The sequence below is a fragment of the Acinonyx jubatus genome, chromosome B1 (assembly GCF_027475565.1).
Source record: "Acinonyx jubatus isolate Ajub_Pintada_27869175 chromosome B1, VMU_Ajub_asm_v1.0, whole genome shotgun sequence".
NCBI lineage: Eukaryota > Metazoa > Chordata > Mammalia > Carnivora > Felidae > Acinonyx > Acinonyx jubatus.
This window is the reverse complement of record NC_069382.1, coordinates 48,738,015-48,765,548: the sequence shown is the minus strand read 5'-3', so window position 1 is coordinate 48,765,548 and position 27,534 is coordinate 48,738,015. Positions and strand designations below refer to the sequence as shown.

The following is a 27,534-nucleotide window of genomic DNA, read 5'->3' as shown; positions in this document are numbered from 1 at the left end:
TGATTTTCTTCTTCGCTAACTGGCCTCCCCCTCTCAGTCCCCTTTCCTGACTTTTTGTGCTCTACACAACTTCTCTTCTCTATCCACTTTTTTCCAAGGTGATCTCATATAGCCTGATGGCTTTAAATCCCATCTACACCTTGATGAGTCTCAAATTTCTATCACAGGTCAAAATCTCAACTGGAGCTCCAGACTCCTATCCAACAGCTTACATGGCATCTTCACTTGGATAGCTAGTAGTGCTACCTTAAGCTTAACCTGTCCAAAACAGAACCCTCTAACATCTATACTTCTTCCAGTCTTTTCTACTTCGGTGACATCATAACCTACCTAGCTGCCCTGGCTAAAAAACTAAGAATTATCTTCTATTCACCCCTTTTCCTTATCTATAACATCCAGTATATTGGTCTTATTGACTCTAACTTCAAAAGACATCCTGAATCTTCCTTTTTTGTCCATCTCTGCAAAACCATCTGCATGAAAGTCACTATTATCTCTAACCCATACTAATTCAACTGCTTTTTTATTGGTTTCCCTGTGTGAATTCTCAGTCCTCATAATCCATTTTCATAAAGCTACCAGAATAATTTTTTTAATTTTTATTTATTTTTGAGAGAGAGAGGGTGCCTGTGCCTGCGAGCGGGGGAGGGGCAGAGAGGGGGCGGTGAACAGAGGATCTGAAGCAGGCTCTGCACTGACAGCAGAGAGTCCATGAGGGCTCGAACTCACAGACTGTGAGATCATGACCTGAGCTGGAGTTGGATACTTAACTGACTGAGCCACCCAGGTGCCCCCAGAATAATTTTTTATTTTTTATTCATTTTTATTTAAAAAATGTTTATTTATTTTGGGGGGGGAAGGGAAGAAAGAGAGGGAGAGAAAGAATGCGGGGCTGGAACCCATGAATCGAGAGATCATGACCTGAGCCTAAGTCGGATGCTCAACCAACCGAGCTACCCAGGACCCCCCCAGAATAATTTTTTATCTTATTTATTTATTTATTGCATATAAAGTGGCACACTTATTATTTTTTCAATATGAAATTTATTGTCAAATTGGTTTCCATACAACACCCAGTGCTCATCCCAACAGGTGCCCTTCTCAATACTCATCACCCACCCTCCCCTCCCTCCCACCCCCCCAACAACCCTCAGTTTGTTCTCAGTTTTTAAGAGTCTATTATGTTTTGGCTCCCTCCCTCTCTAACCTCTTTTTTTTTTTTTCCCTTCCCCTCCCCTATGGTCTTCTGTTAAGTTTCTCAGGATCCACATAAGAGTGAAAACATGGTATCTGTCTTTCTCTGTATGACTTATTTCACTTAGCATAACACTCTCCAGTTCCATCCACATTGCTACAAAAGGCCAGATTTCATTCTTTCTCATTGCCACTACAATTGCCATTGTAGTATTCCATTGTGTATATAAACTGCAATTTATCCGTTCATCAGTTGATGGACATTTAGGCTCTTTCCATAATTTGGCTATTGTTGAAAGTGCTGCTATAAACATTGTGGTACAAGTGCCCCTGTGCATCAGCACTCCTGTATCCCTTGGGTAAATTCCTATTGCTATTGCTATAGGGTAGCAGTGCTATTGCTGGGTCATAGGGTAGATCTATCTTTAATTTTTTGAGGAACCTCCACACTCTGAATAATTTTTTAAAAGAAAATTATGTTAATCACTTAATTAAAATGCTTCAATGCACCCTTTTGCATTTTGTAAATTTTTAAAATGTTTTTTTATTTTTGAGGGAGAGAGAGAGTGAATGAGGGAGGGACAGAGAGAGGGGGCAACAGAGGATCTGAAACAGGCTCTGCACTGTCAGCAGAGAGCCCGATGTGGGGCTCTAACTCACAAACAGATCATGACCTGAACAGAAGTTGGACACTCAACTGACCGAGCCACCCAAAAGGCCTGAGCGCCAAAAGGCGCTCCCACCCTTTTGCGTTTTGAACAAAATCCATTAATTTTTTACCAAGACTTTAACCCCCTGCCTATAGGAAAGTTATAGCATTTATTATCTTAATATGTTAATTTTTTACTTATTGTCTGTTTCCTCCTTTTGCACTCAACATTCTGATTACAGGACTGCCACAGAACAACTGCCTGTTTTGTCCCCTACATAATCAATTAATTCTTTCACATTCCATAAAGTTCTCTGTATGCCCGGTCTTCAGGGCAGAAGTAAGGTCTTCCACATTTGTGCTTACATAACACTTTGAGCACACCAGTGTTAGAAATCTCATCTCCTCACTGGAGTGTGAACTTTGCAAGAGTATACACCATGTCATTTTCTTCTTTGAGTTCCTAGGGTCTTACTACTTGGTAAAGAGTAGGTAAACAAATGAGTATTTGCTGAATAAAAGAATGAATTAATGCATGCTATTGAATGCTCCCAGAAACATGAAACATCATTTACTAAAGTAACTTTCATCAACGGACAAAACACTACAAATATGAACTTGGCTCTGAAAAAAACAACTAAAATTATGATCGTTAAAAGTCTTATAGTTAAATATGGCATGGTTCTGCAAAGGAAATTAACAGGGTGTAGAAAAAAAGAGAGGAAAGGAAGAATTTTTAAGTTTAAATGATTTAGTTTGTTCTCCTATGGATTTGCTAACAAATTTAAGTGCTGTAGCAATGGCTCCAGAAACAAGCCAGTATCTGGCGGCCATAGGACCTAGACAATCTGTGGAATTTTCAGAATGCTTATTTTCACTCTAAGAATGTGAGGGACTTATCTCCTCGTTGTTATGGTAAGGGCTCATTTGGAATCGACTAAATTTATGGCCAAGGGCACCTGTATTACCTCTGCCTTCAGGACTATTAACAGTTCCTTTAAACTGGCTCAACCATGCCTGATCTGTTGCCAGAGAACACCCCTTCTGCCCTTTTAGCCATCAGGACATTTGGGAAACCCGAAGTCTGCATGTTGGTATTAGTGTGTGAATTTATTCCCCATATTCAGCACTTTCTAACAAATCTGATGCCAAAAAATTCTTAAAATAAAAAATATACCTACTTCATTGATTCACCTCATGTGACATGTTTAAATGCTTCAATTGTATTTATTACCGTACAGTAGCTCATCTAATATTATTTGAAGTTGATGAACTATTAGCCCCTTAGGGTGTTTAGTTTTGAGCTGTCTACAGAGATAGTGAAAAGGGCTCAGCATAATTCTTTAGCTGCAGAATAGAAGATAGTGACTAATCAATACCTTAGCAAAAAGCTTTTATTTTTCAAAAATTTTTGAGTTCCTGCTTAGCTTAAAGAGAGAAATAGAGAGCACGAGTTGGTGAGAGGGGTGGGGGTGGGGGGGGGGAGAGAGAGAATCTCAAGCAGTCTCCACGCTTAGTATGGAGCCCAACGCGGGCCTCGATCCCATGACCCTGGGATCATGACCTGAGCCAAAATCAAGAGTCAGACGCTCAACAGACTAAGCCACCCAGGAGCCCGTTTTGTTTTGTTTTGAATAAATCAATTTGCATGTAACCCTCTTGGTGCATGGAGTACCCAGACCAGGTGATAAAGCTACGTTTCTTAACCTTTTGGCTCCTTGCTGCACCTGAAAATCTTGATATTTTTCCAAGGCTTATTCTTCTGACAAATGGGTGGGTATACTGGTGGGAATGTGGAGTAGATAAAAACATATACTTGATTAACAGGGAAAAATGAACAGCAGAGTTTTAAAGAGGAGGAAAGGATGGAAGAGAGGATAAGAGGAATGGGAATAAATGAAAATGAAAAATAATGGTGGAAAAGATGAAGACTAAAAGAGAGAATAGGAAGAAAGGCACCAGGGAGTGACTGCTCTTATTACTCAACACTTCCAACCTGTCTCCACCAACCTCAACAGTCTGTTGCAGGCAACTCACCAGCTCTCTGAAGTGCTTCTGATTCTTAATGGACTCCTTGAGCCATTTTCCATTACTTGTGTTTTCACTGCCTACACTCTGCAGATGTGGGGGTATGAGGCTCAGTTTATTAGTTTTTGATTCCTGCTATAACGAATTACCCTAAATTTAGGGGCTTAAGCAACACAAATTTATTATCTCTGTAGGTCAGAAGTCTGACATGGGTCTCATGGGGGCTAAAATGAAGATGTCCGTAGTTTCTTTCTGGAGACTTCAGAGGAATATTAATTTCCTTGTTCATTCTGGTTGGCAGAATTTAGTGCCCTGCTGTTGTAGGACTGAGATTTATGTTTTCTTGTTGGCTGTCAGCTGAAAGCCATTCCTAGCTTTGAGAGGCCACTACATTCCCTCACTCATGGTCTCCTTCCTCCACCTTTAAAGCCAGCAACAGTGGGTTAAGTCCTTCCCATGTTGCATCTCTCTTACACCTTCATCCTTTTTCACCTCCCTGCCCGCAGCTGGGAAGAGTTCTCTGCTTCTAAGGACTCATGTGATTAGACTGGGCCCACATGAATAATCTGGGATAATCTCTCCATCTCAAGGTCTGCAATCTTAAATTCATCTACGAAGTCCCTTTTTCCATGAAAATAACACATTCACAAGTTCTGGGAATTGGGGGCCATTATTCTGCTGACCACACTCAAAAGTCTGGGGTGATTCTGATTGTTATTCCTGGGAACTTTAGAAGAAGGGGAATGGGAACAGGCAAAATGTATGGAGCACATTAGCAGGGTCTTGTTTTCATGTGAGAATATCAAATTAGGAAAGGCAAAACAAGAACTGAAGGATTCCTGGGTAAATGACATTTACCAAGAGTCTCTTCAAAAATAATTCTAATAGGTTCTTTAGAATTAACAGATAGAAAAAAACAGCTAGAAAATGAATGGGGCATTAATTACAGAATTTTAGAAGGGACCTAAGATCACTTAGTTCACTAATTTAAAAAATTTGTTAACCTTTTTGAGATACAGATTTACATGCAGTTTTAAGAAATAATACCCATACCCAGTTTTCCCCAATGGTAACATTTTTTTGTAACTGTAGTACAATAGCAAAATCAAGAAATTGGTACAGATACAATTCATTTATTTTATATAGATTTCACAAGTTTTACAAGCCCTCATTTCTGTGTATAGTTCCCTGCAATTTTATCACATGTGTAGATTCATGTGACCACAGCCATAGTCAAATTGTAATGTAATTTATAAAGTTGGTTCTTTGAGCTCTTAAGAGTTCTGTCTAGATGATTCAAGGATGCTGTAGTGAAGAGATAAAAGGACTAGGTCAAATAATTAAGATTTCAGGCACTTTCTCTTTTAAAAATCCTGCTTTTATCTGTTTTACGTACTGAGACATGTACTATTTTATTTGATGAAATGATGCCATTGCTAAAAAACAATGGTTTAGTCTATGTATTTGCCCCAGCACATACACTATGATTAGTACTCAAACTGTTAGTGATCAAAATTTGTGTAGTTAGCTAATGATCACCATAAAACAAAACACTCAAAAAAATTCTTCCCTAATTTAGCAGTCATAAAACAATTTAGGGTATTTTCCCATCTTTATTAAATATTTGGTTCACCTTAGAAATAAACTGTCAGGAGATTAAGAATTTTATTTAGTTCATTGCCTGGCACACAGTAAATGACCAATCAGTGCCTTAGAGAAATATCTGAAATTGGCAAACATTAGAGTTTGAACAATTGATGGACATGTATATATGCATATCTTCATCCTTCAATAATTGGAGGGAGATCATTAAAAAAAAAGTGCTCCATTCTTCTGTGATAAACTTAATACAAGTAATAGTGTACAGAATATAGTGTACATTAGATTCTTCACTAGTTTTATAGAATCTGGAGATACGTGCTCAGTTCTATGGGAATTTTAAGAGGAATATTCCTAACTGTAGTCTTTTGGAAGGGAACAACTAGGATCTGATAGGAAGTCATGGAGAAACTGGAAAATAGGACATGTTTTGCTTATAGAAAAGATTTGGAGGAAACAACATATCTTTTCTCCAATGTCTAGCAAATAATCCTGTGAAAGAATAACGGTGTATCTGTAGAGTACTACCAGTGTATGAAGGTAACAAAGAAATACATTTTCCACCCAATATACACAAGGCCTTTTTCAACAATTAGAGTTTCCTCAAAATGGAATGGAAGGCCTTACAGAGTAGTGAGCTTCCTGTTACTGAAATCATTCCAGCAGAGGCTTATAGAAGATAGTTTTGAAGAATTTTTGTGCTGGCTTGGAAGTTAGACCTTATGATTCCAAAGGTTCCTTGGAACCAAAGGCTGTATGATCCAGGCAAGAAACTCTAATAATAGTTTGAATCCTGGTCTGCCTTCCTGTGCATGAAAAAAATCAACTGATTTGTTAATGTGAGGATTTCTAATTAGAAAACTGATACAGATACTTTTCAATTTTATCAACAGATATGTATTGAACCCCTATTATGTGCCCAGTAGTGTTATATAAACAGAGATCAGTCTTATCTATATTGACAAAATAAGTGTGAGAGAAAAGGATATGATACTGGACGGTTTTTGTTTACATATTTCTATATTCCAGAATAATGTGAATTCTATGTTATAAATGAAAAATATTAGTAATATTAGAATATAAAATATGAAACCCAATTGAAAAATAGCAGTGTAATATGTTAATTAAGTAATCTAGAAGGTGATACAGAAAATTATATGCAATCAGATACTAATGACAAAATAGAGAACAAATTATTTAATTTTATTAAAAATTTCCAATTTATAACCAAAATATACAACCACTACATTTAAAATCAGTTTGTACACTCACAGTTAAAGTGCTAAGTAAAAACATTTACAAAAATGGACATCAGTCTACTGTAAACAAAATAAATCTACAAGAGCAGAGTGCAAAGCACATCCAGCTAACGTGAAAGTACAGTTCATGCTCTAATCAAGTGCACCTGCCCTATACATATCTCAATAACAGTAACTTTCCCACTCACTCAGAAATGAACTATTTTAAATACATAAAAAAGAAATGTGAAGAACTAATACCACAAAATACAAGTCTTTAGCATAAACACTAACTAGATGCTTACATGATAAAAGCAAGATTAAGATTTTAGAATCAATTTTAGAATCACCATATCAATTTAATTCAGAATAGGGTGTGAAAACTAAATTGCTAAGTGCCAGCTGTTTAAAAATAATCGGTTTTTTTTTTAAATAATGAAAAAGGAATATCGTTTCTACCTTTTTATCTCTTGAAAAAAGGAGAAGGTGGTGTCACTGTCAATAAAAGTAAAATGAGGAAAGCTATTGTCTATAGTATCAATGAGCAGAGCTGGAAGATAGACAGGACTAGCTGGGAGGTAGAGAAAACTGAGGCTCGAACACAGAATCTTAACAGTGTGGGTGACGGACATCTAAGATGCTCCTGACACAGCTCTTGAACTGAAAAACACAGGATCAGCAAGACCCTGACTTCAATGACCCAGAATTACAAATGACTAGCTCCCCTCCTCAAAGTCACTGAAAATATACGGCACTTTCAGACATCACATGCATTCAGAGAAAGAGCAAGAGATGCTTAAGTTAGGTCACTTAATGGTATCTCTTGCCTCAAAAGAATCCAACCAACACTATTTCCATTTTTGTTTTAAAGCTCAATATTCCAGTTGATAGTAATTTGTGCTAATAGCAATGTGTTTGTCTTTAATGCAGATTTATCTTTAAGCAGGTTAAAAGGGCTATAGTGACTAACACACTTGAATACAAATTAAAGCAAATTTCCTTCTTCCTAATGATTGAATATAGATTATACTTCAGAAGTATTGATAAGGAAGACTGGGGATAAGGCAGGTAGGAAGGTCTTGAGGAATGTAGCATTAGAGGAATAGGCCAGATGGAGAGTGTGTGTACCTGGGCAGGGCTCAGGGTATCTCCTAGAAAGAAGTATACCAAGTGATTACTGAGAGATCTAAGTCAATTTTCCCCACCATAAAAGTATAGTCAAAACTGAGACACTAGATTAATATGAAGTGTACCAGATCAGCTCTTGTTGGCTAATGTGTTGCCCTTATTATTCATAATATTATTTATATGAGATGTAGTGTGAGTTTAGAACAATCCAATTTACAACCTCTTAGATAATAGCTCTTCTAAAATTCTGGATTTCCTGTGTAGGAGATTCATATTTTTTACATGCATTTTTAAACCCATATACTTTGATTCTTATAACTTGAAACATAGGTATAAAGAAAATCTTTAAATGGCATTTTAAGGCAAATCTGTTGACTCTATAACATAGTAGTATCATTTCAGAATGCCTACCAAGAAGATAAAATTCTATAACTAGCAAAATTTGAGTCCACAGTAGATATGGAAGGGGGGGGGGGACTTATTTTGCCTCTAATGATATTTACATACTAGTCCTTTGATATATGATAATATCCCAGGTTATGAAAGTTTTTATATAACTTACATATTCCCAAAAGGTATTTGCTTTCAATTACTAAAATCATTTTGACTAAATATCTTTAAAACTAGGCAATTTAACTACAAAACAAAGCACAATTTTCTTGATGGACCTATGGTTATCTATAGTTTGAATCTCCTTCGTAAGGTCTCTGACAGGTTAATAAGAGGAATTAGAATTGAAAGTTAATATATTTATTCTAAAACACCTTTTGTTTGATTGTTTCTTGAATATATATTATGAAATTGCAAACATTTGATCACTCTTGATGAACAAAACCAGCAATTTCACACAGTTCAGGATAATACTATCCAACTATGATGACATAGTATAAATCTCTTTAAATTGTTCTTTCTGAGAATCAGGCTATCTAACAAAGGATTTTCTGCTGAGAGGACCATAATAACCTAACACACAACACTAACAAAACAAGACAAAATAAAGGCTTACCAAAAAAATTAAAAAAAAAAAAAGTTCACATTAAATAAATTTAAGCTTCAGGTATCACAATATTATAGAAAACAAAATAACTCAGAACTATTATTAGTTGTAGACACATATATTTATATAAACAATCCCCTAAATTCACTATCAGATTAAAATACAGTAAAGTCAGTATTTTCTTGAACAATTTTAAATTAGAAGAAACAGCTTCCATAGCTCTTCCAAATAAAAAAAAAATAAGACAATTTAATACCTTTTGAGTGTCAAATGAACTCTTCTTTCTGGGTTTCGGAGAAAGCAGTGGTAGTGGTATTATCTTTATCATACCAAAGTAAATGTCTAAACTGCAGTCACTCCTTCACATATGCAATACTTTGAAACTTCAATGAAGAAATAAAACTCAAAAATAAAATTTGGCGTTTGAAAACAGAAGCAGAAAAGTTGTTTGAAGTTGGTGTTAAAGATATGTGAAATGGAGTAATTCTAGAGAAGTTAGTTTTTTAAAAAGATGAATGATAAAGAATTCAGATTTACTCTAATAAGGTAGAAATAGCACCTGATGACAAAAGAACTTCCAGACTAATATTTTCAAATCAGAGACCCCTTTTTATAATTAAAAAATAATTTTAAGTTCACATATTAAAAAAATACAGTATTTTCAAGTACATATTCATCTCAGTTCAATGCAAAGAACTTTTTTGTTGATCTTGTTCCAGAAATATAGAATCATTTCCTATTAAATGTTTCTGCTGACAAGAGTAGTTAGGGAAAAACTATGTGAGGCAGGGGCTAACTAAGGGAGTGAAGGAAGACAACTCTAAACGTCCTTTTCAAAACTGGGGAGGGGAGAAGTAGGTAGAAAAATGGTGGATGGATAAATATAAATTAAATCACACTAAGATTATCTGCTTTATCTTCTAGAATATCCTATTATCAAAACCCAGAATATCCTATTATCAAAACCCAATGAAATGTTTGGACCTCAGATTCAAGTTTAACAAGTGTAATAACAAAACATGCAGAGCCAGAGAACTGAAAATAAAGGTCTGGTGTTTGTTGCTGTTGTTGTTGTTTTTCTTTACAGGCAATCAAAATAACACTGTAATATAGCTGTGTCTGAATGAGAGAAGCTAGTCATCTCCTTTAATTTCTGAAAGCCAGGAAAGTTGATCCATTGGACTGACCAAAGACAAGGAATCAAGTATAGCCAAAGACATCACACCATCTTCCAACATCAACCTTCCATTATTCTTCTCTACCTAGCCAACACCAAACCCAATACCTGGATTATAAATCTATAGACCAATGTGTTCAACAGATTGATATGAGCTAATGCAGACAATCAGAGAGAGGCAGTGATCTCTAAAAGTAACAAGTAACTTCCTTGGCTCTTCCCTGGTTCTCAAAGAGCACAATTAAATCTGTAAGAGAACTCTGCTGAGACATGGAACTAATGCAATCTCTATTTTATTAGACAGTTAAGGAGGCTTTATGAAAACATCTTCTGCATAGCCAGAAAAAAAAAAACTACATTTATCTCTAACATTTTAAAGTAGGACAATGCTCATGGCAATCTGGCAATTACACTTATTCAATGAATCTAAGAACATTTTAAGAATAATTGTTAAACAGAAAAATTTCAATCCACTTCTCGAAATTCCTTTTACATTTGATAATTATATTAATGTTGGTAAAAGCCAAGAGCTTTTTAATTAGCTATATGGGCCAGTGCTATCACCGCTTTGCTAATTTTATCATGAATACATTTTATTTAAAGTTAAGGCTAAATAGCTATATTCATATTTAAGAGAACAAAGACCACAGAATTTTGTCATTTTTCTCCTATATATCAGTTTTAAGGTGCTTATGTTAGTGCTTTAGGAGACTTTTCCTATAGAAGAAAAAAAGAGGTCGTGTCAATTATTTGTAACCTTTCTTTTATTTTTATTATCTGTAATGTAATTTCCTCCTTAAAATTACTCAAAATTATAAGTGGAAAACAAAGTTAATAACATAACTGAATCCTAGCAATTTAAGCATAGATTTCATTAACAGTACTGGCAGAACTAGTAAATATAGTTCATGGGAAGAATAACAAGAATAAAAGTAAGCCAGAATAATGATCACAAAATGGTCAAGCGACACCCAAATTACAGGCAGGTGGAATTTGAGACACTACCTAAACTAGTCCCCTGTTTCTTCACATCTATTCACAGATGATAAAACCTGAGGTCCCAAGAGGTAAAATTCTAGTTACAAAGCTCAATGAAAACAGAGGCAATACTAGAAACCAGGTCTCCTGACTCAAAATTCTGTGGTATTTAAAAAATAACATAATGTATTTTTACTAAGCATTAGGGAAAGAAATCTGCCAATTCTGAAAAGAGAAAATTATGAAGCTCTAAAGCTTTTTAAATCAATAAGCACAAGACAATTAAAGAAATATTTGCAAGTTAGCAATATAAACAAGGTGACATATAACAAAAACACCAGGGCTACAACAACAATAAAGTAGTTCACCCTACTTTAGGAAATATAAAATAATAAGTTTAAAAATATCACTGTCTTATAAATACTAATATTACTAGTAAATGGTAATCATCAAAATAATGGAACACTGAATCTTCAAAATCTGAATTATTACAAGGTAAAAAACTTATTTATCAGGAAAAACTGGTAACAGTAGCCAATAAAATGAAAATAAATTAACAGCAATGCTAGCATACCAATGAAAATGTCCAAGAAAGGACATAATAGATTTCCTGAGATAAATAATTATTAAAAAAATAATAATCTGAAGGGAACTATTCTTTAATGCATTTATATAGATGGAACTACTTTCTTTTATAGGATGTAATGTTGTACTGCTGTGGGATTTGACTAAAATATAAGTGAAACTTTACTTACTTTTATCTTTATGGCAACAAAATTTTACTTTCTAATTAGAGATCACAGAATAGGAAATATGCTTATTAACTTAGTATATTACATCTTTGTGAATCCAATAGAAATGTCTAAGAAATGGCTGGTTTTAGGTAGACCTTAGTATTTTCTATCCTAGAAGATTTTGGATCCTGGGAGAAAATTACAATCCTATTTCAGTTTGACTATTAAAGAAGTATAGGATTAAAATTAAATTAGAAAAAAATCCCAGGAGACTGTTTACAGTCAGATGAAGGGTACGGGATGCTTAGTCTCCCTATTCCTTTCCCTAAACCCATACAACTGGAACAAAAAGAGAATTAGTTAAATTATGAAGAGATGTCAACATAATTCTTTTCATATAAAATAGAAATGATACAAGAATAATGTATAAATGTGGCTACTAGGAAATAAATGAATATAAACACTTTTTCTTATTTTAGTCAGTTGTAAAAAGGTATAAAAGAAATTAAAAGAAGCATGAGTTCCTTTGTAAATCTAGGTTCCATAAAAATGCTCTTTTGTGTGTTGATGTGCAGAAAAGAATGGAGAAATCCTTACTTTATGTAGGTTTAAAAAAATTATATATACAAACATACAATTAAGATAATTTTAAATAACTTAAAATTTCAAGTTTTGCCATGATGAATATCAGCAAGTTACAGCTATTACCTTTTTAAAACTTGTTCTTAATCAGAAAGAAATAGGCACATGAAAGTCCTCAAAGAAAAGTTAAAGGGCCTACACTCTTCTTTGTATTTTTCTTACAAGTTTCAGTGAAGTCAAGCTCATGTACTTACATAATTCCATCAAAAGAATAATATAATGGAGATCTCAAACTTGCCATTGAGATTGACCTGCAAATTTAATTGTATACAATTTGAGAGCACACACTGGCTATATATATACTCAAGAGCTAGCACAGTTTCAGGACATACCTACTCTTGAAAAAGAACCTCATTTGCAAAAAGTTAATTGGATTGTTGATTTAAAGATTGTACCAAATTGTATCAAGATTGTACTGGTCTAATTGCCTATTTTGTTGTTGTTGCTAAATACTACTGAAGCCCATATCCTTGTTTTCTACAACCCCCAAATTCTAACAAAAACAAATAATATCAGAGCAATTTATAGGTTAGAGAGCATGATAATACATGTTATCTCATTTGTTCCTTACAACCAAAGTCCAGTGAGGTAGGTTTGGGGCTCAACAATTAACTTATCCTCGTTTTACACTGAAGAAATTGAGACTAAATGACCTGTCCTGTTCACATCATAATTATGGGTCTCTGAATTCCAAGCCTAAAGGGATTTTCACTGCACTAGATGATGAAAATCATCCAAGTGATAATACAGGAATATACCTTTGGCATGTCAAAAGCAGTACAAATATCATCATAATGAAATTTTGGTCTGTTACTGGTTTCTAAGCTCTGGCCACCATTTTCTAAAAACATTTTAAGTAGTTCCTTTTATATCACAGGGATATAGCCTCAACTAAGATAGGTATCATTTGTTATATCCAGCTCTTATCACAAAGAAACTAATGAGGTAGGCTAAAATGTAGGAAATTTTTCTAATTTAAAAAGATTTTTAGAATTTTCATACATTTGCTCTAAAAAGCAGCAGAAAAAGAAAATCACTACTAATAAAGGTTTACTTGAATATTTGTTTACCCAAGTAGTATACAAAGATTTAATTTCACATAAAGCAACAAGAGCTTAAATACTTCTAAGAATTGGTGTTCACCTTTTAAAATTAATATCAAGTTTTGGTACAAGCTTATGTAAATATTTCTTGTGTAAGTTATGTATTTATTACTTGCCACATGTTATTCTGGTAAAGCAGATACTTCATTTCATTCGGTTTAAATTTAGATACTTCAAATTCCTTTGAGGTGAGATTCTCACTACTAAGGGTAAATGTGAGTTGCATAACATGAGTTGTTCATTCGTAAATATTTATTGAAAAACCTACTCTGTACTTAGCCCTGTGCTAGTTGTTATTAATCAATTGTTCTTTCAAACCAATTATTGTTTTGAGCTTAGTATGATCTTTTGCTTTAATTATTGAATAAATTAAACACAGTATTGCTAAAATCAAAGTACTTTTTGAAAGCTCTTGATTATATATTAACATCTTGGAGAAACTATTATTTTCGCAGTTGTCAGCTGAACAAATAAAATACTAAACATTATCACATGCCAATCAAAACACAAATTAAAGTTAAACATATGGTAAGAAAGCTGTCTCGACTTGTTCAAGTTGGTTTAAGGGAACTGAGACTTTGAAATTGCTGGTTTGCTATAGTTCTTTAACAGTTTCTTAAAAATATTTCTTAATTTAAAGCACCAGTTTGATAAATAACCTGACCCAAACTAAATACTGTTATTTAAAACAATGGACGAATGATATTAAGTAAATTTCATGGAGCAAAATTAAGATACTGAAAGTAAATGAAAGATCAATATATTTATATATAAGATTTATATATATGCCAACAGGGAGTTTAACAAACAAGAGAAATGAATATATAAAAATCAGGAAGCACAAAAATTAAGATTTTCATAGGGATGTGCACTTAACTGTCTACACTTGGCCTACTTGCACAAGAAAATCAATTAACATTTTGGCAATTGATAATATGCAGATGGCGATGGATGACAACATCTTTGAGCTCAAACTGGTACCTTCTATTTTAACTTCTTATTTTTGTTTCTGAATGTTTGTTTTGGTCTTCTCATGCTGTTCTCAGGAGAGGTTCTCAGAAAAAAGCCTTATGAATTATTGATTTATTGTATAAACGAGTTGTTCTAAGTCTGGCCTTCAGAGAAATGGTTTACTAATTGTCAGTTATGAGGGAATTTCAAATTCTGCGTATCTTGAGTATGAACTCCAGCTCCAAGGAGAAAGACAATAAAGACAGAGGAAAAAGAAAAACACTTTGGGGCTAAATGTTCAAATATGTCCTATAAAGAGTCAATAATAAACAATAAGATATATGTACTTTGAAAGAAATATGATATACAAATTATTATCAGAAAACGGACTTTTTTTGCATGATGAAGCCTTTTTTTCAACACCTAATTTCTTGGTATTTTTGTTTTAAAGGAGAGAGAAAAAAGTACACATAAATTAAACACATGTCAAGGAATGTACAATAGTAGCCCTCAAATCTCTTAAATCCTTAATCTTAATCCTTTATATTTCATAATGCTTTACAGTTTTCAAAGAGCTTTTGTATGGTTTTTCATTTGATCCCTATTCGACAACTTTGTGAGGTAGGTACTTCTCCTCTATCTTCATTTATAAACAAGGGAACTGAGGCTCAGAGCAGTTTACTTGTTAAAGGTAAAAACTGGCATATGGCAAAGCCAAGCCTCTCTAGAGTCTAGAAACATTTTTCAAAGTATGATTCTTGCATTACCTGCATTAAGAATTACATGTGATATTTTTAGAACTCAGGTTTTAAAGTCCTACCACCTTTGACTTACTGAATAAGAAACTTTAGGAGTGGGGTCCCAGATTCCACATTTTATAATGGAAAATAAAGTGGAGAACAATTGCGTATCAGGTAATGATATATAAAAGCACAATATTGAGTCCGCCTAGATATTCATGTGATATCATTATGATGCCATCAGATCACTATCAGGGGGCAATTTAGTTCAAAACAACCTGAAGTCTGGCTGCAGATTAGAATAAAACATAGAAAACTTAAAAAAAAAAAAAAACCTACAAATTCTCCTCTGAAAGAGAGGAAGGTGTTGGGCATCAGAGGTTCCCCAAGTGATTCTTGTCTAGTTAGGGCTGAGGACCACTTGTTTAAATACACTTTACTATAAAACACATCCACCATTTTCCAGAATTTTTCTTTCCCTTCTGATCAATTTCATGCCTAATAAAGTTCACGGTTTTATTGTAAATTATTTAAACATTACACAACAGAATGTCAAACATTTTTGAATTGATATTGGTAAGACTAAAAGATACTTCACAGCAAGCCTAATCATGCTTCATTTAGTTACAATGGTTTCCAAATACCTCAAATTAATCACCACTTTGGACTTAAGTTATATATATTTCAACTGTAAAGAAAGAATGATCCAGAATCTGAAAATAAGAATGTGGGGGCAGAAAGCTGTAGTCTAGTGGCTCCTGGGCAATGCAAATGCAGACAATCAACTCACTGTTAGGAGGGGCCTGGTGGCTTTGGCAAGATCACATCTCACTGTAGAAAAATACAACAATGAATGTAGAGAAAACATTTTGCCATTTTGTAATTGTGGTTCCCACAAAAAAAAGCTTATAATGTGTGATGCTTATCTTATTACATGCCTCCATGGAACAGATCTGAACATGAAGTTCTCTATGAATCAATACTACTACATGGAAAAAGGTGGCTACAAATTAAACTTTTTCCACCATGCATATGGTTAAGTTATAAAAACACAGCCAGTAAAAGTAATATTTACAAAAGTAATAAAGACAGCACAATCACAGGGGAAAAAAGATCCATCTCCGTTTTTATTCCATTGCTAATCCTAATCCTGTGTGTCTCTGGATGAAGATTATTTTGATAGAATTTTAAAAGAGCCTTCAATAGACTATTCAGTTTCTTCTGTTGATCTTATATCTTATTAGCTAAAATACCCTTGCTGATTTATCAAATTCTCCTACAGTTTAAAAACACAGTTCTTTTTCACTTAGTGGAAAGAAAACTACAAAGTCCAACTATTCATCTGAGAAATAAACCTTGCATAGAAAATTTCTTTAATTCTGAAATTTTGTTTTATTAATACAACTACCAGAATGTTATCTCACAACTAGTTGATATCATATGAAAGTTTGCTACAAAGCAGTCACCACACATTTAGGATTTTTCTAAATATAAAATAAGTAGGCTTATAAAAATGCTTACCAGACAAATAATCTCTTCATAACCTAGAAATAAGAATTATTTATGTGATGACATAATTATTAGCATTTTTGATGCCTTGATGTTCTAAGGTTGATGCAATATAAAAAGCAAAAATTTACTTTCCCAATGGACACAATCTGCACCTGACTGAAAGCATGGTAACGGTTGAGTTACAGCAATCAGTCATGCAAAGGCAAAGAATAAAATCTGCTTTTTAAACAGCACAAGTTCTCCATCTTAGGACAATTTAAGCACTGGTTCCATCTTCTTCAATAACCCGATTCATGCTGGTACCATGTGTGATGTGAGTCATAGGATTACTACTGAGATCTCTGATGCTGCTATGCCGTGACTGTTCATTGAGCCGATGAGAACTACTGTGTCTGGAGTGATCAGTCAGTCGTGATGTGCTGCCATGAGGGAGCCTCTCTTCCATTCCTCTGTAACTGCAGGGCGTATACCTAACACAGAAGAGTTTATTTTGAAGTAGGTAAGACAACACACTAGAAAATAAAACTAAAAATCTCATGAAAACGTCTCATTAAGCAAAATGATTAGGAAACGAACCAGTGAAAAAGTAACCATCAATTTTTGATGATTTATAGTAATTTCAAAAAGTAGACATTCACACGGCTAACCTGAAAGGGGAAAAACCCATCTCATTAAATTCAGAATGAAGGTCTTACTCCTTGCACAGGGACAGATATTAAGGTTAAACAGAGCTGGCTGATACAGAGCTATGCTAAGCATGGATACTTTGCTCATTCAAATGGGAGAGGAGGAATAATGATAGAAGCAACATGGCCTTGTCCCAGGGAGTCTATGAGGGTGGTTATAATCAGTAGTACAACAAAACAAATTTTATTGAAAGACTAGGGTTGGAAGAGGGAGCATATGAAATTAGAGGACAAATTAGTGTAACCTAAAAATAAAAAGGTGAATGAATTGGCAAGCAATGATGACGGTTATGTGCCGACAGCTTCTTTCCAGATAGCCCAGCTAATGGCTGAAGAGCTACCTGTAAATGTCTTAATTACTTTTCATTAGGGCTTGAGGCTGTGAACATCTATTTCATAGAAGCTACATTTACTTAAATATTCTAGTAACATCCTCTGAACATTTGTAGCTATATTCCAGACGAAGCAAATTCTCCCCTTACACCTAGCCCAAGACCCAGCTTTTGAGTAGTACAATGTATGCTAACTGAGCTACACTGCTTAGTGCAGGCAGGCAGTCTTCTCTCCATCACTGTGCTTATCTTGAAAGGCAACAGTGGGAACATCAAAGATAAGAAAACACACACACACACACACACACACACACACACACACACACCTCTTAAAGTATTTAATTTAGTAAAACAAAGCTCAAAGAAAATGTAACTGCATATAATTTATAATTTTAATATATACTAAATTTTACTTCAATACCTCTAAAATTAAAAAGGATTCAGCAGGACATTCCGTCTTAAAATAGTCAGCAAAAGAACGAATCCTGAGCAGCTGAAGATCTACTGGCTGTCAAAAATCATTCCTTTGTCATTCCTTCATAATAATTACAAATTTCATGATTCAGTAAGAATCATTTATAAAATTTAAAGATTTTAAAGACTGATTCATACACTAGTGAGGTGATTTAGTTTTATAGAAGTGCTTATCAAATAAAGTTTTCATCAGATCACAGAGTTTAACAATTGAGAAGTCCTTTTATTTATTTTTATTTTTTAAAGATTTTATTTTTAAGTAATCTCTATATCCAACTCACAAGCTGGAGAGTCATATGTTCCATCTACTGAGCCAGCCAGGCACTCCAGAAGTCCTTTTAAAATGATAAAAAGAAAGCATGTCTTTTGCTTCCAGTTTGAATAAAGCAAAAAAGAAAGTATGAAAATGAAACGATGCATTGCAGCAACTGAGTGGCTTAGTTGGTTGAGCATCCCACTCTTAATTTCAGCTCAGGTCATGGTCCCAGGGTCATGGGATCCAGCCCCTGTATTGGGCTCTGCGCTCAGTATGGAGCAGGCTTAAAATCCTCTTTCTCCCTCTGCCCCTCTCCTGCTCTCTCTCTCACTCAAAAGAAAAAGAAAAAGAGAAAGAGAAAGAGAAAGAGAAAGAGAAAGAGAAAGAGAAAGAGAAAGGGAAAGAGGAAGAAAAAGAAAAAGAAAAAGAAAAAGAAAAAGAAAAAGAAAAGGAATGAAAAGATGAATTTTAAATATTTAAAAAGCTTCTTATGCTAACAGGTAAAAAAGCATTTAATTCTTATCTATTAAAAGATATTTCACATTCAGGGCAAACAGTTTTAACTTTGATTTGCATGTTTGGGTAAAATAATTACATTGTTTACAAATGAAAATATTTCAGAATGAGCTTGTTATTCTAGTTAATAATTATTATTTGACATCATGATTATTGTCCTAAATCAAGTGAAAGATTATTTCCAAATATAATTTGCCAGCTAACTGGAGATCTTTCACCTCTCAAATGATTTCATAAGCATCTATTTCAAATGAATTGGCAAACAAAAAAAAGCAAATGTGCTTAATAAATGATATCAAAGTAGTTAAAAAATGAAAACCAACCATTATTTAAAAATATGAACTGAGTATTTTCTAAAATAAAACTAAATCTTTGAGTTTACCAAATAAGACTCAAAGAATACATTTTTCATAGAAAAAGTTACCATACTGAGTTCTTTTGTCTATTTAAGTGAAATATAAGGCTATCCATGAAATTCTAGAATATGAACAACCTGCCCATGGATAATTAGGAATCAACTACACAGAAAAATAAATTTAATTATAGTATTTAATCTCAATTGTATATATAGGAATTACCAAGTTTATTTATCTTTTGCCAGTCATTTAAAAAACTGTAACCATCTACTCTAACACACAATATAAAAATGTACATTAATTTTAATATAAACTTAGGCAAAATAATTAATTTGGTTAATTTGCTGAAAAGATAATAAGGTATATTTCCAAAGTCAAAATGAGAGAAACTTAAAGATGATTTATTTTTTGGTTCTCTAAACTAGTTGCTACCATTTATATAAATAATTGAATTCATTTGGGTTTAACCAGTATCTCATTATTCATTCTCTAGCTTTCCCTTGTCACCCTCTCATGTCACCTACTTATCACCACATCATTCATTTCCAAACCTCAACCTACTTACTCTTCCACTTCCTTTTCTACCCATCCTCTAATCCAACAATACTTATAATACACATAATAACAATTACTTATTCTTAAGTTGACATACATGTGTAGGTGTATTTACTTCAGGCTATTTTATTTCATGGAGCACTGAGATCAATAAGTATCCATCAAGGAGTCTACACTAGAGTGAATATGAAGAAGCAGGTAGGTGTGTGTGTGTGTGATCTCATAGTCAAGATACCATGAGATGATGAGAAAGTGATGGCCAAAAGATAGTGTTAACATGTAAACTTAAAAACTGACAGTTAAGAAAGAAATCTCTATGAGATGATTTTTGTAATTATGAAAACCCCTATTTAGACTTTTAGGTTCAAGATGGCCTTGGAATCTTTCAGATCTGCTATTTTAAAGTTTTTACTTATTTGTTTTTGAGAGAGAGAGAGCACAAGTGGGGGAAAGGCAGAGAGTGAGGGGGACAGAGGATCTGAAGTAGGCTCTGGGTGGACAGCAGAGGGCCTGATGTGGGGCTCGAACCCACGAACTGTGAGATCATGACCTGAGCTGAAGGCAGACACTTAACCGACTGAGCCACAAAGGCTCCCCCAGATCTGCTATTAAGTTCTGGCTATGGCAGAGGGCCTTGCAGTATGAATATTCGTGTACCACACACAACACCCTTAGTAGACTGTTGTTTTAGTTTTGGGCCCTGAATTCCTGGGAAATGTGACCCTTTGCTTCCCTTCCTTTCCCTCCCTCCCTCATTCATTCATTCATTCATTCATTCACTCATTCATTCACTCATTCACACATTCAAAGTAATCTTTACCGCGGGGCTCAAACTCATGATACTGAGCTCAGCATGCTCCACTGACGAAGCCAGCCAGGTGCCCCCAAATGCCCACATTCTTTCTTTCTTTTCTTTCTTTCTTTCCTTTTCTTTCTTTCTTTGTTTCTTTCTTTGTTTCTTTCTTTTTTTCTTTCTTTCTTTCTTTCTTTCTTTCTTTCTTTCTTTCTTTCTTTCTTTCTTTCCTTTTCCCTTTCTTTCTTTCTGTTTTTTTTTTTTTAAATTTAAGTGTTTATTTATTTTTGAGAAAGAGAGACACAGAGCAGGGGAGGGGCAGAGAGAGAGGGAGACACAGAATCCGAAGCAGGCTCCAAGCTCTGAGCTGTCAGCACAGAGCTAGTCATGGGGCTCAAACTCACAAACAGTGAGATTATGACCTGAGCTGAAGTCGGATGCTTAACTGACTAAGCCACCCAGGTGCCCCACCTACATTATTTCTAAAGTCATCTATTCAACAGATTTATCTCTCTACATAGATAGATAGACAGATAGATAGATAGATAGATAGATAGATAGATAGATAGATACAGGAAGATAGATATAGAAGATAGAGATATATGCCTAGAACTGTGCTAGGTACTGTGGGGAAATACAGAAATGTCTGTCATCTAGTTCTCATTCTCTAGAAGTTACACATTTAGCTGAGGAAAGACTGCTGTATGGAAAATAGGTCATACCATAAAAATGATTAAAAAGCAATTAACTGCCATGGACATGGGAATTAAGCTGGCCTTAAAGGATGGGTATGATTTTGATTAAGCACAGAGGTAGGAAAGGCCATTACAGGAAGTCATAATCTATCCTCTGGTTCTCATGACAGTATACTTTTATAGATTCTTTCATATGCCAATAAGCTCTTTCTTTGATTCACATCTTGGCTATTCTTCTTGTATTATTATTACTGTAAGTATTTATTAAGGTCTTGTTCTTGGTCTGTTCTTTTTTTTTGTTGTTGTTGTTATGTTTCAAGTAATTCTGTCTCACAATTTTAATTATCAACTACCTTTTTTTCTTTTTAATTTAAATTCAAGTTAGTTAACATACAGTGTAGTATTGGCTTCAGGAGTAGAACCCAGTGATTCATCATTTAAATATAACACCCAGTGCTCATCCCAAGTGTCTTCCTTAATGCCCATCACCTATCTAGCCCATCCATTCCCCCACTCACCTCCCCTCCAGCAATCTTCAGTTTGTTCTCTGTGGTTGAGTCTCTTATGGCTTGCCTCCCTCTCTGTTTTTATCTTATTTTTGCTTCCCTTCCCCTATGTTCATCTGTTTTCTTTCTTAAATTCCACATATGAGTGAAATCATATGGTATTTGTCTTTCTCTGACTTATTTCGCTTAGCATAATATATTCTGGTTCCATTCACAATGTTGCAAATGGCAAGATTTCATTCTTTTTGAGGGCCACATAATATTCCAGTGTATATACATACCACATCTTTATCCATTCATTAGTTGATAGACATTTGGGCTCTTTCCATAATTTGGCTATTGTTGATAGTGCTGCTATAAACATTGGTATGCATGTGTCCCTTCCAATCAGCACTTCAAATTGGTTTTTATTTTTAAACATTTTTTAAAAGTTTACCTATTAATTTTTAGAGAGACAGAGACAGTGCCAGTGAGGGAGGGGCAGAGAGAGGAGAGAGAGAATTCCATGCAGGCTCTGCACTGTGAGCACAGAGCCTGATGTGGGGCTCAAACTCATGAAACTGTGAGTGACCTGAGCCAAACCAAGAGTCAGATGCTTAACCGACTGAGCCACCCAGGTGCCCCAAATTAGCAATTTTGTATCCTATGGATAAATATCTGGTAGTACAATTGCTGGGTCGGGTACTTCTATTTTTAATTTTTTGACAAAAAGAAGTAAAAAGCACACAAATTGGCATAGAAGAAGTCAAATTTTCCCTATTCACATATAACATGACACTCTGCGTGGAAAATCCAAGACTCCACCAAAAAACTGCTACAACTGATATGTGAATTCAGCGAAGTCAGAGGATAGAAAATCAATGTACAGAAATCAGTTGCATTTCTATACACCGAAAATTAAGCAACAGAAAGAAAAATCAAGGAATCAATCCCATTTACAATTGCACCAAAAACCCTAAGATACCTAGGAATAAAGCTAACCAGAGGTAAAAGATCTGTACGCTGAAAACTATAGGAAGCTTATGAAAGAAATCAAAGACGACACAAAGAGATGGAAAAACATTCTATTCTCATGGATTAGAAAAACAAATATTGTTAAAATGTCAACTACCTTAATGATTATAAATGTCCTTACCTAAGTTCCAGTTCCATTCAGATTAGAGAGACTGAATACCCTATATTTATTTGCCTTCAGAAATTCTCTACTCAGTATCAACTTATTTGTTATTACCATGCATTCACCTTCCATATTTCCTCTAATGTTCTATAATGTCAATTGTCTCTAACAATCACTGTTTTAATTATATGTTGGCTTGCACTGTTATGTAATTGGCTCCTAGGTATATGTCTTCTCTTTCTTATAAGATTATGCTCCTAGAATGCAGAAATTAGCTTTCTTCTATATATCCCTTTACACACAGAATGCCACATGCATAGGAGGTGTGTTATAAATAATTGTTCATTCCTTATTGAAAAGGATGAGGCTAATAATGTCCAATGTCAAATAATACTGATAGTTCATAGAGGGTAATGTTGACAAAACATATTCTAAAAGACTCTCAGATCCCCTCCCTCCTTATGAGTATCTTAAGATAGGACCCATAAATTACTGCAGAAACTTCTCAACTGTGATTACTTACAATCTCCTCTTCTCCTATGCTGTTGCCAAAGTAATCTTTCTTAAACACAAATCTGATTTTATTATCCCCAGGCTCCAAATCCAACTATTAAAGAATAGTTTCTTATTGCTGTCAGGAAAAAAATCCAAATTTCTCAGCATGTTTCATCTGCCCAAGTGTACAAACTATGCTCTAGCCATACTCTGGTACCTAACTGCCTGCTTGACTTCCTTGCCTCCACATATGCTATTTTCCTGTCTTTAATTTCAGCTGCCTCCTCTGCATCCTATTCCAAGTAGAAATGCTATCTTGTTTGTGGGGTTTTCTCTGACTTTCTATAATAAGTTAAATGTTTTTCTTCTCTGGGATTTCAAAGCATTTTGTATATGATTTTATTATACCCATTAAAGTGTATTATAACCGATTGTTTACTCTTCTGTCTTCCATCTGTATGTCCTTAACACTTAGAAGAGCACTTCTCTCATACAAGTGTTGAACGCAAGGAAAAAAGCAAAAAAGTGAAAGGATCTTTGAATGTGGTTAAAACAGGTCATTGGTGATGTTAGAAAGTACAGTTTAAGTGGGTAAGAAGAAAAAAAAAGACTGGATATATAAGAAATGAAATATTCAAAATATTCATTTAAAAAATTTGGCAGGAAAAGAAAAAAGAAATGGATAAAAGATAGAAAAAATATCATAAAGACACTGCTATTTTTTTTTAAACACAGAGTAGCGGACCAAGTTAAAAGGCAAAAGAAAGCAAGTTGAAAGAAAAAACCAGAGGTTTAAAAAGAGTACATATAAGAATCGTGACCTATGCTCAGAGGACAGAGAAGACTGGGAGAAAGGCTGGAATGAGATTGAAGGATATAACACAGTTGTAGAAGCAGGTATTTTATTTATTTATTAAAAAAAAAATTTTTTTTTTGAATTTAAAAAAGTTTTAAAAGTTTGTTTATTTATTTAGAACACAAGCAGGGGAGGGGCAGAGAAAGATAATTTCAAGCAGGCTCCGAGCTGTCAGCACAGAGCTCAATGCAGGGCTTGAACCACGAACCACAAAATGAACCATCTGAACTGAAATCAAGAGTCAGATGATTAACCAACTGAGCCACCCATGGGCTTAAACTGTCTTAAAGTGAGCATAGCCTGCTTTCCATTTCAGGCATTAGAATTTTCATTCTTTCAGTTTCCTAAACTAGAAATCTTAAAAACACAAAAAACAAAATCAAATAAACAAAAGATCTTTTGGCACCTTTCTTCTATCCAGCTGTTATTAATGTGTAATCAACTACTGTCATTTCTTCTTTCTACATATTTTTCAAATCAGCTCTTCCTCTCTTCCCACTGCAACTACTCTCCTAATATAAGCCTTCATCAACTCCCAACCGAATTATTGAAAAGCTCCTAAGAAGTTTCTTTTTTTTTAAATTTGTGTTGTTTTAAATGTTTATGTATTTTTGAGAGAGAGAGAGAGAGAGAGTACACGTGCATGAGTGGGGCAGGGGCACAGAGAGAGGGAGCAGAAGATCCTAAGCCAGTTATGCGCTGAGAGCGGAGAGCCCAATGCAGGGCTCGAACTCACAAACCATGAGATCATGATCTGAGTCCAAGTCGGAGCTTAACCAACTGAGCCACCCAGGCCCCAAGTCCTAAGAAGTTTCTAATTCTGGTGTCTCCATCATCTAATTTGAAAAAACACATCCAGCCTTCTCTCAAAGATTCTCTGTGAAGCTATCTGACCCTTTCCACGACCAGATTCACTCCCTCCTCCATGCCACTACTGCTCCTACAAAATGGGTTGGCAAACTGGCTCAGTGGCCAACTCTGGCTCTTCCTATTTCTATAAATAAAGCTTAATTGAAAAACAAATAAATAAAAAGGAAAAGCTGTTTCCATTTGACTGTACACATTTTCTATGTCTACTTTCATGCTACAACAGAAATGAATAGTTGCAACTGAGACCGTGTGCTCAACCCACAAAGCCTAAAATATGTACTAAGTGGCTTTTTATAGAAAAAGTTTGCCAAGTTCTGTACTCTGCCATCATACTTATATTTTACTTTACTTGTTCATTTACAGTAACAGAAGTTGATATCAGGTATCTACTGAGATAAGCACTGTTCCAAGCAATTACCCATATTATCTCATTTACTCTTTACAACATTCCTAAAGGGGCAGATATTTCTATTTCCATTGTACAAATGAGGAAACCGAGGATTTTCATTCCAGACCTCATGTTTTTAACTACAGCACTAATACTGACTACACTATCTTTCTTGAGCTTATTAAGAACAAAGATTATACCTAAATCATCTTATTCCCAGAGTCTAGCATAGTGTTTAACATAGTATGCATTCTGTAATTGCTTGCTAAATATATCTTACTAAAATATCCACTTTCACCCTGACCTTCTCCCTGCTCAAAACCCTTCAATGCCTCCATTATTTGCTTACTGCATTAGGTCTAAATTCTAAACTCCTCTGAGCGGCTTTAAGTCTGATGGACATAATCCAGGGCAACCATACCTAGCAAAGTTTAAAAGCTTAATAATGTCCAACTTCTAGGAATTTTATGGTTTCAGGTCTCACATTAGGTCTTTCACCCATTTTGAATTTATTTTTGTGTATGGTGTAAGAAAGTGGTCCAGTTTCATTCTTTTGCCTATTACAAAAAGTCCAGTTTTCCCAATACCATTTGTTAAAGAGACTGTCTGTTCTCCATTGTATATTCTTGCCTCCTTTGTCATAGATTAATTGACCACATATGTGTGGGTTTATTTTTGGACTATCGATGTGTCTATTTTTGTCCTAGTACCATCTTGTTTTGATTACTACAGCTTTATAGTATATTGTGAAATCTGGGATTATGCTACCTACAACTTTGTTCTTCCTTCTCAAGACTGCTTTGGTTATTCAGAACTTTTGTGATTCCACTCAAATTTTAGGATTATTTGATCTAGTTCTGTGAAAACTGATGTTGGTATTTTAACAAAGATTGCATTAAATCTGTAGATTGTTTTGGGTAGTATGCACATTTTAATAATATTGGTTCTTCCAAAACTTAATCATGGAATATTTTTCCATTTGTTATGTCCTCTTTAATTTATTTCATCAATGTTATATAGTTTTCAGAATATAGGTCTTTTGCCTCTTTGATTTATTCTTAGGTATTTAATTATTTTTGGTGCAGTTGTAAATGCGATTTTTTTTAAATTTCTCTTTCTGCTACTTCATTATTAATGTAAAGAAATGCAATAGATTTCTGTATATTAATTTTCTATCCTGTGACTTTACTGAATTCATTTATCAGTTCTTACAGTTTTCTGGTGGAGTCTTTAGGGTTTTCTCTATATACCATCATGTCATCTGCACATAGTGTTAAGTTTTATTCTTCAGTACCAATTTGGATGTTTTGAACATAGGCCAGAGAAACATTTTTCTAGATCTGTCTCCTCAGGCAAGGGAAACAAAAGCAAAATTAAACTATTGGGACTACACCAAAATAAAAAGCTTTTGCACAGTGAAGGAAACTGTCAATAAGCAACAAGGCAACCTACTGAGTGGGAGAAGATATTTGCAAATGATATATCCAATAAGGAGTTAGTATCTAAAATATATCAAGAACTTACACAAGTCAATACCAGAAAAACGAATAATCCAATTAAAAAATGAACAGAGGACCTGATTAGACATTTTCCCAAAGAAGATACATAGATGGCCAACAGACACATGAAAAGATGCTCAACATCACTAATCATCAGGGAAATACAAATCAAAACCATGAGATATCACTACATGCCTGTCAGAATGACTAAAATAAAAAAGGCACAAAATAACAAATGTTGGTGTAGATGTAGAGAAAAAGGAACCTTAGTGCATTATTGGTGGGAATGCAAACTGGTGCAGCTACTGTGGAAAATGGTATGGAGGTTCCCCACAAAATGTAAAATAGAATTACTATATGATCCAGTAATCCCACTAGTGGGTATTTACCAAAAGAAAATGAAAACACGAGTTTGAAAAGATACATGCACCCTTGTGTTTACTGCAGCGTTATTTACAATAGTTAAGATA

General features: G+C 34.5%; 1 protein-coding gene across 4 annotated transcripts in view; it reads right to left on the bottom strand.

Annotated features, from left to right (window-relative positions):
• Positions 1-10,376: 10,376 nt before the first annotated feature.
• FZD3 (frizzled class receptor 3) overlaps positions 10,377-27,534 on the bottom strand; it is a 99,622-nt gene continuing 82,464 nt past the window's right edge. For all 4 annotated transcript variants that reach the window (XM_053216652.1, XM_027069788.2, XM_053216653.1 and 1 more), the window contains one exon: positions 10,377-17,140. In XM_053216652.1, the coding sequence (XP_053072627.1) occupies positions 16,927-17,140 (214 nt within the window). In that variant the 3' untranslated portion in view covers positions 10,377-16,926. The remainder of the gene's footprint in view (positions 17,141-27,534) is intronic.